A 20,007-nucleotide genomic window follows, 5' to 3' on the forward strand; every position below is an offset into this window, starting at 1 on the left:
ATTGGTACTCTCTCTCCCAGTCTGTGTATCTGTCCATCAGGTTTCGTGCTGAGTGTTTGGTGTGTTCAGTCACATTCAGGAAATCAGCCGTTGTTACAGTTTCCAGTTGGATGGCAGGCTGTGTCATCCGTAAAAGAGAATCAAAGTAAGACAGAGAAGATGGCTGTTGTAGAGGTAAGTCTTGACTTTCAGAATCAGAGAAACTTTATTAATCCCAGAGGGAAATTGAGTTGTCATAGCAGCAAATATACAACAAACAACAAGCACTCATATAATATGTAGAAACAGAGATACTGGTAGATAAATATTAAGATAAATATAGAGATATAAGTATAAATATAAAAGGACAAGTATGTTTGCAAATATGTGTTGTGGTGTACAAAAGTGACAGGGTGCACTGAGGTGTGATTAATTCTGTTCCACATGTGTGGACCTGACCCATGTGGATGAATGAAAGAGTCTGATTGCAGCGGGAAGAAACGACCTCCTGTAACTTTCCCTCAGACAGCGAGGTTGAAGGAACCTATTGCTGAAACTGCTCTTCAGATTGTCCAGTGTGTTATGGAGGGGGTGGGAGTCATTGTCCATGATTGCCAGCAGTCTTGCCAGCATTCTGACACTGATCACCTCCTCCAGGGTGGCAAGCTTCATGCCAGCAACAGACTCGGCCTTCCTGATGAATTTTTTTCAGTCTGTTTGCATCCTTTGCTTTGATGCCTGCACCCCAGCATGCTACAGCAAAAAAGATGGTGCTCGCAACAAAAGACTGATAAAACTTATAGAGCAGCCTGCTGCATACATTAAAGGATCTGAGCCTTCGTAGAAAGTAAAGCCAGCTCAGACCCTTTTTGTAGGAAGCATCCTTGCTGGCAGACCACTCCAGCTTGTGATCCAGTTGAACTCCCAGATACTTATAGGATGTGACTATTTCGACATCAGTCCCACCAATGCAGACAGGGGAGGGTTGGGATCTGTTTCTACCACCAGCTCATTCATTTATAGCTACATTCAGCTGCAGGTTGTGTGTGTGTGTTGTCCTACCATCCTGATGTGACTCCAGAGCATCAAAGATTTTTCCAACTGGTCTCATGGCAGCTTCCTTACATGCCATCTTATATCTGAGCCAGAGTCGCCCTCCATCTCCTGGAAATAAAACGCAGAAGCACGTGAATGAACACATTTCCTTATAGATAACATATATAATTTCATGAAATCAAATAGTAATTGAAAATTGTGAAGCATAATGATTAAACACCTTTGCCAATGCGTCGTACTCCAGTACAGTGCATAGCTCAACGCCTCCTGTGCAGCTGAGAGGAGGCAGCCAGTGAGAAGTCATGGCTTGGCGAGCTGGTGAAGAGGGAAGACTCATCCATCTGAACCCGTAACTCGGTTTTTATCCTGCGACTCCCCTTGTGCTCACCTCTGAAAGCAGTAAACAGAGTTTTTGTGGACAGCAGCAGTGGCACAACAAGATTTTACTGCACTTTGTGGTTGAGCTCACCCCATGCTGCTCTCTGGCCCATCAATTGACTCGAGCTCATCCAGGAAGATGGTGGATGGAGCGTGGTACCTGGCCAGCTCAAATAGAACCTGCAGACACATGTATTAAATCATTTACACTACATACATGGTCAACATATTTGTACAAAAGTCATGTTACTGAAATAAAATGAGTCATTTCTTAGCAGTTTTAATGTGCTCAAAACAAATATGACAGTCAAAATGCAAAATTGGCTCTAGTTTTGTTGTAATCTGCAATATTTATTGTTTACATCACGAAATGTATGCCAATAGTAATAGCCTATGGTTAATACCTGTAAAAAACCAAGTCATAGACTACTTCTTAGATTTCTTAGCCTGTCTCTTGTACAGCTGTTCAGGAGCATCTCTGGGGAGTGTCCAGCAGTAGTGAGCCAGCATGGTAGTGGACCATTTTCCCTGGTATCTTTGATCCATTTTTGCGATATATTGATGAAAAACTTCGCCATGTCCCTCACTAACCATACCACAGTTGTCAGGAAAGAAATCCAGATGGATATGAAGAAAGTGACTCTTTAAAGACATATTGCAGCCAAGTTTCTGATACTGCATCAATCATTTGTGTGGTTGTTTGACTCTCTTCACACCATGGAGACTGCAAACGGGACTGATGGTGTTTTGCCATTTAACCACTGTAAAAGCTGTGTTGTACATGTAGCATAGCATATATGCGGGGCCCAAGGCTTGTCTTGATCGCCAATCTTGCATCCGAAGTAAAGATGATATGCCTTCTTCACTTGAGAAGTGATACTTTCTTCTGGTTGGCAAATGTCATTTCCCCACAAATATAGCAAAAATTGTCCACGGTAGTAACACACTTTTGAGGCATTAGTGTTCTGTATTGTAACTAAATGGATAAAATAAAGACAATTTTATGTAACAGTAGCTTAAACTGTATCCCATGAAGTCTGAAATATTTCTCAAATTTTCCAGCTAGGCTTTGTATAGTACACTGCTGATGTCAGCTTACTTCAGCAGCTGCCTGGCAGTAGTACTGCATTGCATCAGGAAATAATGGAATAAACTCTGGATGATGTGTACATGATGGTATTATCCAATGTGATGCAATATTACATCATTCTATGCTTATTTAGGATGTTGTTACAGTCCTACTGGATACATGTACACAGTGAAACAGAGAAAAAAAAACTATATAAAATATCTTCCAAACGAGAGCAAATAAAACATTTTCATGCTCATATTTGTGTTCAGCACACCAAGACACTACAGATTAGGACCTTTTTAGGTCAGTAACAATTTCAGTGTTGACCAGTGTAATCAGACCTAAAAAACGAAACACAAAGTATAGTATACAAACAGGTTTTTGTAAAATTCTTCCTATAGCTGAATGACAACCTACCCTGACCAGTTTCTCAGAGTCTCCCCTCCACTTGCTGACAATGCTGGAAGCTGAGATGTTGAAGAAGGTTGTCTTACACTCTGTAGCTACGGCCTTGGCCAGCAATGTCTTACCTGTACCTACGTGTGTGAGGCAGTGTAAGGTAAGTTTTCATAGTGAGCCCCTGACATGTTTTAATATCCTGCACTTGAGTCCTTACCCGGGGGACCATAGAGCAGTAAACCCTTCCATGGAGACAGGATGCCTGTAAAGAGTTGGGGATACTAAGGAGGAGAGACTGAGTCAAAGAATGAGGGGGAAACATGAATAAAACAGTATAGATACAACTTGGGTAAATCACATCCTAGCTCAGTATGAGAACACACCGCATTTCCATTTTCAGCACACCAATAACAAACTGAGCTCTGTGCAAAGAAACCTGATAAGCCTGATTTGTAGCTGATCAGTGCTGCAAATACCACACACAACAAATTAGTTTAAATTTTAGGTGGCAAACACAGGCAGGCTCAAATGACCAAACTGACCTATAGCTCAGAGAATGAATAATAATGGGAGCAAAAGTTTAGGATTGTGGGAAGGCAGAGAGACGATGTTCAATAAAACAGGCTAGCAGAATATATACAAGGAGATGGACACATCAGTCCTCATCTTCGTCTGTAAATGTCAAGAGGATGCAGACAACCTGATTTGTTGTCATCATATCCATGAGAAAGGTCTGGGCGATGATGACAAAAGTGTGTGCATCTATTTCTGTGTGTGTGCGGGTTTTTATCTATTTGCAGAAGCACAAATTGTGTGATTGTGGCTGTGTATAATAAATTCTACATGGCATGCCACATGTGTCTTCCTATCCATCTCTGTATCTGTGTTACCATAATATCCCAGGTATAGATTTAATGTCACTCTAATAGACTGGCCTGACCCCACTGCCCTCCTTCTCTTTAAGCCCTTTAAAAGAGATGTATTCAGAATCGAAGATGGGCGACCGGAGCTGAAATACCAGCATGCTCGGGTAGCGGCCGCACCTTAATGGGATAAACGACGGCCTCTTTGACTAATCGCTTGGCATCCTCCAGACCGATGATGTCCTCCCATCGCACATTGGGGCTGTGCAAATAGATGTCCTTTGGAAAAACATACACACACACACACACACACAACAGAGAGTGAGTGATGCATGTGGAAGACATAAGCCAGAAATTGGCCCCCACACATGTCCCGGTTGCGTAAATAGGTGTCTTTTAGAATGAAACATCGGGTAAGTCTAATGGATAGAGCCTGGGCCTTCATTAATACAAAAGATCAATTCATTCAAAACAAAGCCCTCTGGTACTCTGTAGTGGACACATTCAGCAAGAGTCATATGGAGGATTTTCATATTTTTACATTATATTCCAAGGAACAAATTAAGATAAAATCAGCTTCTCCTCAGGCTTGTTTATTAAGGTGTGTGTGTGTGTTTGTGTGTACATCAACCAGTAGAGGGTGTCTCTAGGCAACCAGTGGATGCCGCCACTTAAATGTGGCTATGAGTGCATGCAGAACTTAGCTTAATGATTAGCTCAACGGCTAACTACCACACTTGTGAAAGCAACAGTGTAGAAATCCCATTACATGTGTAAAATAAAACAACTGAATAGAGGCTGTCAGGTGTTGCTTGCAACACTCGCAATGTGATGAAGCACAGAAACAGGAGTGACTCACTTAAAGAAAATAGTACATTTCAGAGTACTCTGCTTCCTGAGTCTCAAAGTAAAGTTTAGAGGAAAGGCAATGTGCACAAAGACAAAAAGGCTGCACTGAAGGAAAAAAGAAGGTGAGAAAAGAGTCAAAAGACATGCGTGCCAATGAAAATAAGGTGAGAGAATAAAAACAAAAGGAGGAAAGAATAGAATAAATGACACAGAGTTACCCGAAGGAACGAGAGCCTTCTACACTGCAATAAGCATTTAATTTCATTGCATACACACTGCTAATGCAGTTTTTTGGGAGAATAGAATCAAACAAAGGAAGATGCAGTTAAAACATAATAGGGAGACAATGAAGAGGACGTTATTATGAATTATTATGAATAAACTGAAAATAATCTGAAAAAGAGCATTCTGCTTAAAAACTGAAAAGTCATTTAGTCAGGCCCTAGTCAAACAGGCCTAGACAGTGCTTGCAATCACTGGTTGCTAGGAGGAAATTATTATTCTCTGTCTGGTTGCTGGCAGTCACTGTGAATCTGATTGCTAAACCAGCAGCACGGAATCTGATAGACTAGCATTCCCATCCTGTTTCCCGATACTAATAATTCCCTACTGCAACTTCATCTGTCATAATTTTTTTTCTTGTTGCTAACCATCTTGTCTCCTGTTATGTTTTAGGTAAATACAGAGAAGGCGATGAGAATAAAATAAGCCCAGCTCCCCACCTGACATGTGACAGTTTCCCAGATGCTGTTGAACACATCCTGCAGAATCTGCTTTGAGCGTCAAGTAAAAATAAACTTCCAGTTTCATTTGCACAAGTAAACACTGCTAGTGTTTCAACAGTGGAGAGACTTAAGATTTGAAATTATTTTCCTCAGAACATCCTGATAAATCGAAAACAGTCATGCTATAGTAGTTTGACTCAAAGTACCAGTCACCAAAGTTTTATTGTATTAGGTTGTATACTTTTTGTTTTCAAATAATAAAAAAGAAAACAAATGATCAATGAACAAATCTTTTCTGCATGTCAAAAACAGTTTTTCAAAGCTCCACAGTTATTAAAATGTACACTGTTCCAACCTGCAGTAGCTTGTCACAAATATCCAAAGTATAGGAAACATTTTAGACTAATATATAGTCATTAGTATAAATTATTAGTATAATGCAGGATGTAAATTTGTAACAGTAAAAACAATTTATCATCACATTTAGTGGCGTTAGTATGATGGTATTTACATTCATGTTATGTGTACTAGTGTCAGACAGATTGGTACTCTCTCTCCCAGGCTGTGTATCTGTCCATCAGGTTTCGTGCTGAGGGTTTGGTGTGTTCAATCACATTCAGGAAATCAGCTGTTGTTACAGTTTCCAGTTGGATGGCAGGCATGTCTGTGTCATCTGTAAAAGAGAATCACATTAAGACAGAGAAGATGGCTGTTGTAGGGGTCAGTCTTGTGTGTGTGTGTTGTCCTACCATCCTGATGTGACTCCAGAGCATCAAAGATCTTTCGAACTGGTCTCATGGCAGCTTCCTTACATGCCAATCTTATATCTGAGCCGGAGTAGCCCTCCATCTCCTGGAAATAAAACACACAAATGTACAGATGCACATGAGTGAACACATTTCCTTCCAGATAACATATATGATTTATGAAATTATATTAATTATAGAAAAATTGTTAAGCATAATGATTAAACACTTGACAAACTCCATACACACTTTTGCCAGTGCTTCATAGTCTAGCACAGTGTGTAGCTCCACCCCTCCTGTGCAGCTGAGAGGAGGCAGCCAATGAGAAATCATGGCTTGGCGAGCTGGTGAAGAGGGAAGACTCACTAGAATCCGCTTCTCTAACCTCCTCAGCATTGCGTGGTCCAGTTCCCTGAGAGAAGATTTATTAGAAACAAACAAAGGCAGATTTAATTGTCATATCTTTATAGCTGTCTTAGTAGTCATCATTTTTTATTTATACAGCTGTGACTTTGAGATCATAACATCATATTCTTGTGTTTGTCAAGAAAATGAAGGGTCTCTTTTCAAATGCATTCAATGCAAGAAAAATGAATGAATGTTAAAATCAGGCTGAGATGATGCTGGCAATAAATGTATGAGGAGGGTTGAAACAGCAAAAATAGTGAGTTGTATTATTCTGTCTTCCTATTCATTTGTAAATGCAACAGAAGGCCATTAAGTCCAAATGTGCATGTGATTAATCTACCAAGGTAGGTTGGAGGCAGCAAGTACAAAAACCAGGTCATCTGATCTGGCTAGTCCATCCATCTGAACCAGTAACTCGGTCTTCATCCTGCGACTCCCCTCATGCTCGCCCCTGAAAGCAGTAAACAGAGGTTTTGTGGACAGCAGCAGTGGCACATCTACATTTTACTGCACTTTGTGGTTGAGCTCACCCCATGCTGCTTCCTCTCTGGCCCATCACTGACTCAAGCTCATCCAGGAAGATGGTGGATGGAGCATGGTACCTGGCCAGCTCAAATAGAACCTGCAGACACATGTATTAAATCATTTACACTAATTAGACCCCCCCCAAGGTATAGTTTTCAAAAATGTTTTTGTAAAACTTCCTATTGCTGAATGACAACCTACCCTGACCAGTTTCTCAGAGTCTCCCCTCCACTTGCTGACAATGCTGGAAGCTGAGATGTTGAAGAAGGTTGTCTTACACTCTGTAGCTACGGCCTTGGCCAGCAATGTCTTACCTGTACCTATGTGTGTAAGGGAATGTGAAGGGTAAGTTTTCATAGTGAGCCCCTGGCATTTTTTAATATCCTGCACTTGAGTCCTTACCCGGGGGACCATAGAGCAGTAAACCCTTCCATGGAGACAGGATGCCTGTAAAGAGTTGGGGATACTGAGGAGGAGAGACTGAGTCAAAGAATGAGGGGGAAACATGAACAAAACAGTATAGATACAACTTGGGTAAATCACATCCTAGCTCAGTATGAGAACACACCGCATTTCCATTTTCAGCACACCAATAGCAAATTGAGCTCTGTGCAAAGAAACTTGATAAGTCTGATGATGCAGTTTTTATCTATTCGCAGAAGCACAAATTGTGTGATTGTGGCCGTGATTGGAGTAGTGTAAAATAAATTCTACATGGCATGCCACATGTGTCTGCCTATCCATTTCTGTATCTGTGTTGCCATAATATCCCAGGTATAGACTTAATATTAGTCTAATAGACTGGCCTGACCCCACTGCCCAACTTCTCTTTAAGCCCTTTAAAAGAGATGTATTCAGAATCGAAGATGGGCGACCGGAGCTGAAATACCAGCATGCTCGGGTAGCGGCCGCACCTTAATGGGATAAACGACGGCCTCTTTGACTAATCGCTTGGCATCCTCCAGACCGATGATGTCCTCCCATCGCACATTGGGGCAGTGCAAATAGATGTCCTTTGGAAAAACATACACACACACACACACACACACACACACACACACACACACACACACACACACAACAGAGAGTGAGTGATGCATGTGGAAGACATAAGCCAGAAATTGTCCCCCCACACACGTCCCGGTTGCGTAAATAGTCTTTTAGAATGAAACATCAGATATGGGAAGTGGATAGAGCCTGGGCCTTCATTAATACAAAAGATCAATTCATTCAAAACAAAGCCCTCTGGTACTCTGTAGTGGACACATTCAGCAAGAGTCATATGGAGGATTTTCATATTTTTACATTATATTCCAAGGAACAAATTAAGATAAAATCAGCTTCTCCCGAGGCTTGTTTATTAAGGTGTGTGTGTGTGTGTGTTTACCCTGCTGACGATCGTAGCTAGTTCCCTCATCTCTCCACTCATTCCAGAAAAGCCACTCAGGGGCTTCAGTAGGCGTTCCTGCAACATAGACTTTTTATTATTATCAGTAGACATTTTGTACTTTTTGTAGCCTTCAAATTGTTTTTATTTTAACAATTTTGGACAATTCAGACTGTTACCAAAATATATTTTTACACGTTTCACAGTTGTTTGAAGCTTGTCTGAATATTATGACCTTTTTTATAACTCAGTTTAGCTCAAAGGCTCCAGCATAAATACCATATGGTCTGAATCAATCCCAGCTCCTCTGACAGCATCCTGGATTACACCTTTGGCATCAGTTATCTGCCCCCAAGATACGTAAGAGAACATAATAGGAACAAAAGTGACAGTAGTATTTTTGTTTTCAAAAGAGTGAGGACTTCTTTTTTATGTTTTTGCATTTGGCACAGCGAAATCAACCCCAAATCATAAAGGTGCTTGTTTATGTTGTAATGAATTAAACATAAACAATTTTGTTAGCATCCTGCTGCAGCATCATCGTAAAATGAAAACCATCTCATAAAAGTCGCGCTAGAAAAAATTGTGATTAACTTCAATTGGGACGATGAGGTTTGCTTCTGTTCTCAGAGTATTCACTTCTCCAGTACCTTCCTGTTTGTGGCACACTCTCCAGCTGGTCTATTTTTGATGGAGGATACGCTGAGACCAAAGTCCGATGACTGTGGAGCAAGATAGGTGCCATTCTCCTAGGAAATTAACACAAATGTCAGAATAATTGCTAGCTAGAGTACAGAGTTGTTTTGATTTGACTTCATTTTTCCACATTTTCTTGTACACTAGTGGCTGGCTTCTTTGCTCCAGTTCCTGTGTTTGTGTTCCGGGATGGGTTGATTTCTGGGAGGGGTTTCACAGCTGAACAGGGACTCCTGGGGACAAATAAAAAACAAAACACATGTATTTTTTGTTTTTTTAACTGTCATGCATGGACTAGCAGCATGGCAGGCTCACTATTATTGTTATATATTTAGGTGGGAATCACCAGACACACCCATGATACAATATTATCACAATACTTCACTCATAATTATTATTGTGATTTTTAACATTTTGTGACATGCTGAGTTTTGCAATAACATATTTGCAATTTATCACCCATTTCAACTACAAATTTTCTCCTCAAAGTTCAACTTGTCAATATCTGTTTTATGCAATAAGTTTTTTGTTTTTGCTGCCCTAAATGTCGCCATAAGACAGAGTCTGTGTTGCTTTATCGATACAATATCGCCACAGAAAATACTGAGATTCGATGTTGTATCGATTTTTCCCCACCTCTACTGTGAGTATGTATGGACAGCATACTTGGTCCATGACTGACTCACCTCTTAGTTGCACTACGTGTTGGATATTTTCTTTCACCTGGACAGAAAAAAATATCAGAAAAAAACATGCTAAGACTATAAGTTAGTTTTTAATAATTTTACAGAACATGAGATATAATTTTCATTGCTTCTCAGTGTTTCAGCAGAGTTCTTGTACCTGCTTCTGCTATTCTTCTGATAAGTTTGGGATACTTCTGGAATTTGACGTAGTGGTAGCTCTCATACTCCATCAACACCATCTCCAGATCGATGTTATCGCTAACCTCGAACCTCCTCACACCTCCATTTGTCTCTTGGTCCAAGGCCACTGCTGCAGCTACATAGCTGGTGGACAGACACATTGCAAGGAACAGATTTTTGATGTGCTTGTCTTGATGAATTGCACTTCACTTTTTCTATACAGACATACAAATATGACCTTTTGGTTGGTTTGTTACCATTTATCCAATAATAAACCAGCAATGCCATTTTGCATTATGCCATTCTGTTTTGAAGTAACAAAGAGTGAATTTATGTTTGCTACCTGCTCTGATCAAAGAAACTCACCCACCTGTTTTAAAAGTCTGTATCTAAACCTGATGCTAAAAACCTACTTAAAAGAAAAGTTCATCTTTTTGATCACCACTTGATGCATCCAGACACACACAATTTTATACTGACCCTTGCCCCAGCAGGTGGTGATAGATGAGGATGAGGAGACTTTTCTTCCTCATCTCGGTCCTCTGCTCATCCTGTTGGACAGCAACAAAAACAGCAGCAACAAGGGGACAAAAGGGGAATTCAAATGGAGCTGTTATATGAGAAATAACTACCAAATAATATTGTTCAATTTGTCACAGGTGTCATGAAGAACAGATAGATCTAATAAAGACCAATACACTCCCCCCAAAAGTAAAACATTTTAGAAGAATATTCAGATTTTTTTAACAGAAGGATATGAAGTGTCACAACTTACGGATAAACAAAATTTTAAAGTGAATCACTGAAATGCAAAGAAATTAGCCACTCTATATATAGGTTATAGCAAGATATAACATTTTACAGTATTATTTTAGGCCATGGTGCTATGCATAATAGCAAAAGCTTTACACAAGCAAGCCACAGCACTCAACAAATACTGGTTGGAACTCCATTCATTCATCCTTTTACTTCGCCTTATCCAATTAAGGGTCACCATTAGGCTGGAGTCTGTACCAGCTGTCATATAGTGAGAGGCATGGTACACCGTGGACATGCTGCCAACCTAACACAGGGCTAACGCATTCCTATCTTATGATCAAGTTTAGAGTCACTGATTAACCTAATGCCCATGTGTTTGAATTGTGGGAGGAAGCCAGAGTAGCTGAAGAGAACCCACACAGACACGAGGAGAACATCCAAACTCCACACAGAGACACTCCAGCTGGCCTGTGGATAGACCTCTTTGGAAGGCAAAACTCTTTACCACTGTGCTACCCACGGGCTTGAACTGTATGCCTAATTTCAGTAAAGATGGAAGTCTCAAGAGCTTGAAAAAAAGAAGGCAACTGTACTTCTTTAAGCTTGTGAAAATTCCCACTATTGGCTAAATACCTTGCACCCTCCACCTGTGTTTTTAGAACTTAAGAAACCTCTTGGGTGAAAGATGAAACATCATCAAACTTAAAGAAGTCCAGCTGCTTTCTTTTTACAAGTTCTTAAAGACTGCCATGACCCGGATGACTAAGAACCTGCACAGACAATAAAGATGGAAATGACACTCCCTAAAGTATTTATTTATGTCTGTGGTCTAACTAAATGTAGCCACTAATTATCAGCTAACGAGTTAGCCTGTGCTCGTTAATGCTTCAGTTCTCTTCTCTTCCCTGGTTCAAACATGTGGAGGAGGAATATTTTATATAGGACTGGAAATACAGGGAAAACACAGTTGCCAGCAGAGGGGGCCAGCCCACCACAAACAACAACCAGTTGACGGTGTCTCTAGGCAACCAGTGGACGCAGCCGCTTTATTGTGGCACGAATGCATGTAGAACTTGGCATAACGATTAGCTCGACGGCTAACGACAATGCTCGTGAAACCGACAATATAGAAATCCCGTTACATGTGTAAAATAAATCGACCAACACCTGGATACATATGCCTTTAGCTTAACACTGCTTGCAGTACCAGACAGTTCAGTGCCCATCTGTTCACTGTCACTGCTAGTTAGATAGCCACAAGTTCATATCTGAAAACAGTTGTGCGTCAAATTTGCGTAAAACAACAAGAAACAAAAGCCCGTGTTCACTCACCGCCTCTCGGGCCTGGTGGGCGATTTTCATTGACTGATAATTGAGCTCCATTACTGTTGTAAAAAATTCGTAAGGTCGATATTATTCGTTAAGTGATGCTGAAGTTGGTCCACCGTGTAGTTCTGTCGGGTCTTACGTTCCCCTCGGGGCTACCGTACTTAGCAGTATGCCTCTTCTGTGAAGCAGCAACGGTGGTAAAGAAAAGCATCATCTATGCTTGCTTTTAGATTTAGAAAAATCTCAATGACAAAATATTTGATTGACTTAAAGTTTTGCAAAAATGAGACGTTAAAAGCTCTTTAATATGGAGGACCACAAGAGCCTCCATAATATTGTACTTTTGTACTCAATCACAAATATTTTCCAAGTTTGACATGTAGCCTGCTACCTTTAACTCTGATGTTATTATCATTTGAAAGCCTCGTGTAGAGCTCACATTTTATTTCTTTTCAGGTTGAAACTGATCAATTGATGTATGTGATCCTGATTATCTCCACTAGAGAGCAGAAGAGATCTATATAACATGCAAATCACAGCGGCACTATCAAAGGACACCCTTTTAAGCTACTTTAATTTATCAGAATGTGTGTGAGTGTTTTGTAAATGTGAATATGGGTGATGAATAGATCTGTTTTTGCTGTCTGGTTTTTGAGGGCATGTTTGTGTCCATCCTTAGTAACTATTGTGCTGTAACTCTTTGTGTGCATGTGTGTCTCCAGGGGCAGACATACACACAGAGACATCTATTTGCACAACTCCAGCAACCAGTGGGAGGACATAAACACCCTGGAATAAGCCAAACAATTAGTCAAAGAGAGCGTTGTCTATCCCATTAGGTGCAGCTCCTGCTCAATCACGCTGGTATTTCAGCACTGGTTGCCCAGCTTCGATTCTGAATATATCTCCCCCAAAGAGCTTAAAGAGCAAAACGGTAATGAGGTCAAGCCAGTCTGTTAGGCTGACATTAAACCTATATTTAAGATAACATGGTAACACACACACAATGGACTAGCAGGAATAAGGGAATATATGCATTTGTTGAAAACTTTAATAGGTACACCTGTTCAGTTGATTGGTAGTGCAATTATCTAATCAGACAATGACATGTCAGCAGCTCATGGCATCTAGGCATGTCGATGCCATCAAGATGACATGTCAAGGTCATGTGCAGATGGTAGTCAGAATTTGCAATAAACAACATGAAAGGGTGCCGGTGGTGTAAAGTTGTGTGGGATATTTTCTTGGCACAATTTGGACACTTCAGTACCAACTAAGTGTTGTTGATGCCCATGTCCATTCTTTTGTGAGTACAGTGTACCCATCTTCTAATGGCTGCTTCCAACAGGATAGCACACCATGTCACAAAGCAGCTCAGATAAAAAAAATTCTTGAACATAACAATCAGTTCGCTTTACTAAAATGGTTTCTACAGTCACAGGTCTCAATCCAGTAGAGCACCTTTTGGGATATGCTGCGATGGGAGGTTTGTGTCACAGATGTGCACGTAATAAATTTGAAGCAACTGTGTGATGCTCTAATGCCAATATGGACCAAAATCACTGAGGAATACTTCTGAAGGCAAAAGGGGGTCCAACCCAGTACTAGCAAGAAGTACCTAATTGTCTAATGAGTGTATAATATATACAGTATACATAAATAGGTGAACAAGCAACAGCAAGGATATTCTACAGCTTTAAGCAAATGTACAACACAAATGTCTATCACACTTCCACCTCTGTGTATATGAAACACAACCAGGTTGCCTGGGACATTTACAGACAGAGATGAGGACTGATATGTTTGTCTTCTAATCTGATGACCAGATTTATTAAATACCATTTGACCATGCAGTATTTATAATAAAGGATTTGGAGTGTATGATGTCAAGTTTGGGATTTCACTCATCTTCTGTTTAGCATTGGAGCATCATGGCAAAGGCACCTTTTATGGATTCAATACCATTGTAATAGTGTGCAATGAAATATTAAATGTCATTTCACAATTCTATTATGAATAAAGCAGCCAAGATCAAATATTGACAGCTACTGTTTATATGCCAGTCGTCCTCTCGTTGCCTTGATTAAATACACAGTATAGACAGAAATAAGCAAAACGCATTTGTATTAAGTTCAAAGACATTTATTTCTTTTGGCACCGTCAGTTTCATTCTTAACCCCGAGTAAATTGCACATCTGGTACAGTATTACAATTCATCTGAGAATGCACTGCTACTGATGCTGCTTCTAATTAACATCAGTTAGTGTAGTAACAGCACATTTTCACTAGACTAGAAACCCTACATAGCTCTTAGTAAGTTCAGCCATTAGTCTGAAAATAAGGCTGTTTTACATGAAAAGATACAAACTGAGAACACGATCAGCAGCAGTGTAAAACACCACAATTACATTTATCCACAGTGCTACAATAGGATGTAGACATGTAGCCCTCCCAGTGGGCCAGTGCAAAATTCAAGACCAGGAACGGAGGTTGCAGACACTGAAGCCAAGTAGCTTGGTCAGAGTCCAGTATTATTCAAGTTAATTTATAGGCTATTTGAGCTCAGAATGTTTTTGACAAAACAAAAAGTAATCAAGTTTACATAATTAAACCATTCTGTAAAATTAGAAAATGACAGAATTACAGGTAAACCTAGCAGAGGTCTGTAGTATGATACAACCGTGTTTTCCCATTTTCTTACCTTCCATGACTTGCACAAACATTTTAAAGAGTTTCTCCAAATAACATCATTGGGTGTCCTACCACAGTATATACAGTATGTGATGTAAATGTTTTGCTTTATAGTTTGAAAGGATTTAAATTTTCCACCTTAATCTCCACAGTTCTGAGAAAGAAATGTCAAACCCACACACATCTAGTCAAAAAATTTGGTGGTTGCCACAATGCTGCAGCTCTGAAGATGAGCTCATGCAGAGACAGGTTAACAGAAAAATAAAACCACCAAGGTTCACACAGCTGACAAGACGAGAGCTTTCATTAGCATATCCTCCCAGGTTTTTAACAGCTTCAAAAGACACACGGTACACAAAAGGTGAGCTTTGAATTGGTAAATGGTGGCCAATGCCAAGCGAAGCTTTAAAAGCAAAGAACAGAATTTCTCTTTTTTGCATCTTCTCACCAAGAGTAGCTTAGGGAGCCCGAATCCTAATGCAGCTACATTTACAATGGACCTTACCTGCAGAGAATCTGCACAAAGTGGAAATTGGCATCTAATGAGAAAATAGTGACTTTAGCTGTGCATTATATACATTACTGTAGGTTTTACAATCCAGATTAAGCATTGCATATTTGTTTTGAAAGATTTTCCTTGGCCTGCAAAAAAAACACTTTGAATATCAGTATTCATTTGTAAAAATCATTGGTTATGAAGAAGTGAATACAACCAAACCTGGTTGCATATATTGCCTTATTTTTATCAGAAGAATGATAGATTTGGCAAAAGAAGCTTTAAGGCTTTTATCTTTAAATTGGATCCTAATAATACCGATTTTTATTTTTTCCTTTTATTAGTCATTCTGACTCTGGAGGCAGTCTGAGCTCTCAGTGGAATGTTTAATGACCTGATGCTTAGTTTCACTGTTAAAATCGAGGTAAAGTAAGGAAGGCTGCCATTCAGAATGAAGTGTTTGTTTGGGTGATTTGGCTCAGTTTGAAATCTCATGCGAAATGTTAAGACTACAAGGTGAAATGGAGTAAGACATTTTCTTTTGCATAGGCTTTATGAGGGTCAAGAGCGTCAATGAAGATAATCAACTATACCAATGTAAATTTGGATTGTCTACAATTTCATATAAAAATATTAAATGTCAGCACTCTGAATTATCAGCAAGACTCTCCTCTACCAGATTTTAGTGGTTGGGAAGAAAATATCACAGCACAAGTTTTGATGGTAATGTCCATGTGCAATCATCTAGGACTCTATTCTGCCTTAGAAAACTCCAGCTTCTGTAAGTAGTGTACCAGCCTCAAGTAGCAAACCCTTCATGTAGGCATTAAAAGTGTAGTACATTGTGAGGAAGTCCTGGGTGCTGAAAAAGGTGTCTGCTAAAGCAAAGCCCAGCGTGGAAGGGATGAAACCTCTGCCGTATTCCACCATCCAAGTCCCGGCACTCCACTGGACTGACGTAGCCTCTCCTACAGCATGCACAATGGTGTCACCTGTGGGTAAAGAATATGAAAGAACAGGAAAAAAATAATTACTATTACTACTACTACTACTGCCACCCAATAATACTACAGGAGTTTAGCTAATAACATACTGTGCTGTGAAAACTTATTTACCAACATCCTGATTTTTTTTTCTCTTTTGCATATTTGTTACACTTACATGTTTCAGGTAACCAATTTTTAACATTAGACAAAGATAATTCAAGTAAATAAAAATGTCGTTTAAATTATTTTATTTAAAATGGGAAGCTATCCAGAGCTACCTGGCCCGATATGACAAAAATAAATGCCCCCTCTTGTTAAATCATAAGAGGGTAATTAACCAGTTTAATTTCAGTAGTCACACGCAGGCCTGATTTCTGCCAGACCTGATGAATCAAGAAATCACTTAAACAGAATCTGTTTCACAAAGTGAAGTCCTCTAAAAGATCTCAAAAAGCAACATATCATGCCACAATCTAAAGAAATTCAAGAACAGATGAGAAACAAAGTCATTGACATCTATTAGTGTGGAAAGGGTACAAAGCCTTTTCTAAGACTTTGGAACTCCAAAGTACGAGCCATTATCCATGAATGGAGAAAATTTGAAATCTGAATCTTCCCAAGAGTGGGCAGGTTACCAAAATTACCTAAGATGACTCGTGCCTCAATGACTATTCCGGGAGGTCACAAAAGAACCCAGAACAACATTTGGCAAAAACATCTTGATCCTCAAGCTTTTTGGGAAAATATTTTAGTGAAGTTTTGAAGAAGTTTAACATTTTGGAGGGTTTACGTCCCATTACATCTGTTTAAAAAAAAAAAAAATAACATACCATTTCATAAAAAGAACATCATCCTAACAGTCAAACATGGTGGTGGTACTGTGATGGTCTGGGGCTGCTTTAGGAACTGAACAACTTGCCATAATTAAAATCATCATCCCTGCTCTCTATCAACAAATCTTGAAAGAAAATGTCCAGCCGACTTGTGCAAAAACAAAACAAAAAACAAACATTAAAAAAACTATTATAGTTACTGAGATACATTAAAGTTTCCATTGTGTATAAATGCGAAATTGAATATTGTAATGAGTTAATGCATTACCAGGATAGTATATTTCACTCTTGGTTGTCCCCTCTTTCCACTGTCTGAAGGTTCCAGAAATAATGGTATCAGAAATCTCAGCCCAATAACGACCTGAGAAAAACAGCAAGATGCAAAGAGTCAAAATGATACAATTCAGAGTATTTATAGTTTTCTAAACATACAATTCTAATAGTCTTCTGTAAATCATCTCACAAATCAAATATTATTGTTGGGACCAAGAATGGGACAGTTTATCAGCATCTCCTAGATTGCAAGGATCAAGTTGTAGCCCATTGTGCACTATTGTAAGGACATGGACTGGAATGGGGGTGCTTCAGACTGACTTTACTTTAGATCATAAGAGGGGCAATTCATTCCTTGATATCTGACACCATACTGTAAATAACTCCAGCAGATTTCAACTTTGAGATCAGAGTATCCTGCTCTAGAGTAACTTGTTCCCCAAACAAACACTTTCCAAAACCATTATGTCTGCAGATGTTTACTTCAACTTACACAAAAAAATATTTTTTGGAGCTGATCTATCTATGAATCTATCTATGTAGCTCTCTTTAACTGCTCTCCTTCCTCACCTGAGTGTCCTCCAGTGTCCACCGCAGTGCCAAACAGTATCAAGTACTCTGTGAGAGAGGCATGGAGGACACACATGGAGCCCATCCAGCCTCCAGCATTCACAAACACCCACTGCAAGTCCTCATCAGGGAGGATGTGTCCAGGATACCTAGTTCAAATACACTTTGTTAGCCATTTATTTAACATTAAAGAACTATAATCTGATATCTAAAAAATAATCTGAATACCAAGTGAGAGTTTTCAGTACAAATTTACCAGTTTTGAGTTTTAGTAGGAAAATCGGAGGAAAGTACCTCAAGGTCAAAGAAATCATTATGGACAACTTTCACTCTGGCTTTATTTTAGACTACACCAATTTTTGACATAGTATTAAAAAAATGAAAGTGAATAAGACATCCATACCATACCAAGGAAGAATGAAGTGAAATGAGCACATACTGAAGAGATAAGGTGCATCATGCTGCAGCTAGTAAGTAGCTTAAACAACCTAATAGTGGTGGAAATTGTACAGAAGCAACCACAAGCTGCCTGATACATGCAAGCCTGCACGTAACGGTGTCGTTACCTTTTTCTCAGCTCCACCACCACTTTGGAGAAAGCCTGCTCATGGTCCTGTCCTGAGAACAGACACATTTAAAATGCACAGGGCATGCAGATATGGCAGTTCAGGCAACCAAAATTAGCTTCAAATATAAACAAAATGAAGTGTAGGAGCAACTTTTTTTCACATGCAAACCCAAACTCACCTGCATACTGTTTGGCCAATTTGGCGACGTCTTCTTTGTTGAACACATACTGCTTGCTGGCCAACCAATGCCGCAACAACAGCACGGTCAGGACGGTGACTGCGGCGAACACCAGCAGTCTTGAAATGATTTTGAGCAGGGACATGGCTGAAACAAAACGCACAGACACACACAGACAGGTTTGGCTACATGCATACAGGGAGGCAGGCTGGCGTGGTGCTCCGCTCACAGCCTCTTCCTGGTCAGGTGAGGGAGGGATCTTTACGCTTAGCCAATCATGGGCCGACTCAGCAGCGTAGGCAGCGCGCGACTCCAGGGTTGCCAGCACAATGCAAAACCGTCTTTTTCTAGTTTACATTAAAATATCATATTTTTTAAAAAAAACAGTTGACCAAAGCTAAACATTTCAGGCTGCTGTATTGGGTGGCAACAGTCTAATGACCAATTATCCTTAGTTTGACTTTTTCAGTCTTATTTACTTACTTATTTGTTTAGATTTTTAGAAGTGTGCCATTGCATACCGGCATGTGCACAATAGCAACCTTTCGCTTGTCAACAAAACAGGAAGTAGGCCAAGGTTTATTGAGGACCGTGTTGATTTAGCATCATATGCTAAAGTCCAGAGAAAGCTCGTGGTTCAAAAAAAGAACACCGGGGAGGAGACAGCTGTGAAACATCAGTGAGTGACCGACATGAGCGGGAAGCAAGACGTCAGTTTTGACCCAAAAGGTACGCATTTTTTGTGAATTTACAAACGTTATAAAGCTAATTTCAATCACTCACTATATCCAATGACAGGCACTGGATAATGAGTAGGACTTCTTAAATTTGTCAGTTTGCCTTATTGTTTAAGCGTCAAAATGACTTGTGTAATTTCCCGAGTTCTTCATCACTGTTTACCAAAAAGGTACTGCACTGGAAACAGTTAAAGCTCAAATGCATTCAGTCATGCTTCGGGGCTTGTTTACTACTCGAATTCACTGGTAGGTTATAGGAGTTTACACAAAGTCTTTAGTTATGTTGTACCCTGCACTTTTTCCCCTGTCGGCCTGACAGACATGCTGACTCTGCCCGCTGTCTTGTGACTGTAGTTCCTGTAGTTCAAGTTGTAGCTACAAAACCTGCTCCTGAATGCTTTTTGAGGTGTTTCTTATAAGTAATAGTAAATGTTTAAATCGGGGGTGTCAAACTCATTTTACATCGTGGGTAAGATACACCCCATATTGATCTGTCACTGTAAATAAGTTTGATACACAAATGAAACCTTGAGATATTTTAATATAAGAAAAAAGTGCAGTTTCAAAAGGAAATCACAGTTTTTCTACATGGCAAATAACTTGTTCTGTAGTGAATTAAAGAAATTGTAAGAAATAA

The 20,007-nt window shown here is 39.7% G+C and overlaps 3 protein-coding genes and 1 long non-coding RNA gene across 7 annotated transcripts in view; 1 reads left to right on the forward strand and 3 right to left on the reverse strand.

The window, feature by feature from the left end:
- Positions 1 to 180: 180 nt before the first annotated feature.
- LOC102076281 (katanin p60 ATPase-containing subunit A-like 2) lies at positions 181 to 5,967 on the reverse strand. Its single transcript, XR_003221123.1, has 7 exons — positions 5,833 to 5,967; positions 3,928 to 4,026; positions 3,102 to 3,165; positions 2,903 to 3,021; positions 1,505 to 1,593; positions 1,256 to 1,425; positions 181 to 1,143 (listed from the first exon to the last, which is right to left on the reverse strand). It is a non-coding gene; the product is annotated as a katanin p60 ATPase-containing subunit A-like 2 (long non-coding RNA).
- Positions 5,297 to 12,244, reverse strand: katnal2 (katanin p60 subunit A-like 2). 3 transcript variants are annotated; one of them, XM_019361241.2, is made up of 16 exons: positions 12,041 to 12,241; positions 10,430 to 10,500; positions 9,927 to 10,093; positions 9,770 to 9,806; positions 9,226 to 9,316; positions 9,038 to 9,136; positions 8,667 to 8,732; positions 8,388 to 8,465; positions 7,915 to 8,013; positions 7,403 to 7,466; positions 7,202 to 7,320; positions 7,006 to 7,097; positions 6,816 to 6,926; positions 6,317 to 6,479; positions 6,071 to 6,173; positions 5,297 to 5,994 (listed from the first exon to the last, which is right to left on the reverse strand). In XM_019361241.2, exons 1-16 carry the CDS (start codon positions 12,089 to 12,091, stop codon positions 5,855 to 5,857), a joined length of 1,551 nt encoding a protein of 516 aa, XP_019216786.1. In that variant the 5' UTR covers positions 12,092 to 12,241; the 3' UTR covers positions 5,297 to 5,854. The 3 variants fall into 3 exon arrangements, with proteins under 3 accessions (XP_019216786.1, XP_019216788.1, XP_019216787.1); XM_019361243.2 differs by lacking the exon at positions 12,041 to 12,241 and adding an exon at positions 11,127 to 11,595; XM_019361242.2 differs by lacking the exon at positions 8,667 to 8,732 and having other exon boundaries at positions 12,041 to 12,244.
- Positions 12,245 to 14,507: 2,263 nt separating this feature from the next.
- On the reverse strand, positions 14,508 to 18,885 carry sigmar1 (sigma non-opioid intracellular receptor 1). Its single transcript, XM_003444444.5, has 5 exons — positions 18,634 to 18,885; positions 18,453 to 18,504; positions 17,887 to 18,035; positions 17,312 to 17,404; positions 14,508 to 16,216 (listed from the first exon to the last, which is right to left on the reverse strand). The coding sequence occupies exons 1-5, from the start codon at positions 18,776 to 18,778 to the stop codon at positions 15,987 to 15,989; spliced, it is 669 nt and encodes a 222-aa protein (XP_003444492.1). The 5' UTR covers positions 18,779 to 18,885; the 3' UTR covers positions 14,508 to 15,986.
- Positions 18,886 to 19,010: 125 nt separating this feature from the next.
- Positions 19,011 to 20,007, forward strand: part of galt (galactose-1-phosphate uridylyltransferase) — a 35,828-nt gene continuing 34,831 nt past the window's right edge. For both annotated transcript variants that reach the window (XR_002062789.2, XM_003444445.4), the window contains exon 1: positions 19,011 to 19,362. Coding sequence is in view for 1 of the 2 variants with exons in the window: in XM_003444445.4 (XP_003444493.1) it covers positions 19,326 to 19,362 (37 nt within the window). In the remaining variant the exon portion in view is untranslated. The remainder of the gene's footprint in view (positions 19,363 to 20,007) is intronic.

This window comes from Oreochromis niloticus, linkage group LG7, assembly GCF_001858045.2.
Source record: "Oreochromis niloticus isolate F11D_XX linkage group LG7, O_niloticus_UMD_NMBU, whole genome shotgun sequence".
Taxonomy (NCBI): domain Eukaryota; kingdom Metazoa; phylum Chordata; class Actinopteri; order Cichliformes; family Cichlidae; genus Oreochromis; species Oreochromis niloticus.

Excerpts from the sequence above, each read along its gene's own strand:
- sigmar1 (XM_003444444.5), bottom strand. The coding sequence starts at position 18,778 with ATGTCCCTGCTCAAAATCATTTCAAGACTGCTGGTGTTCGCCGCAGTC. Across the intron at positions 18,505-18,633 it reads ATTGGCCAAACAGTATGCAG|GACAGGACCATGAGCAGGCT; the intron begins GTGAGTTTGGGT and ends GTCTGTTCTCAG. Across the intron at positions 17,405-17,886 it reads GGACACTGGAGGACACTCAG|GTCGTTATTGGGCTGAGATT; the intron begins GTGAGGAAGGAG and ends TGTTTTTCTCAG.
- katnal2 (XM_019361241.2), bottom strand. The coding sequence starts at position 12,091 with ATGGAGCTCAATTATCAGTCAATGAAAATCGCCCACCAGGCCCGAGAG. Across the intron at positions 8,014-8,387 it reads TAGCTACGATCGTCAGCAGG|GACATCTATTTGCACTGCCC; the intron begins GTAAACACACAC and ends GTTTTTCCAAAG. Across the intron at positions 6,174-6,316 it reads ACTATGAAGCACTGGCAAAA|GAGATGGAGGGCTACTCCGG; the intron begins GTGTGTATGGAG and ends TTTTATTTCCAG.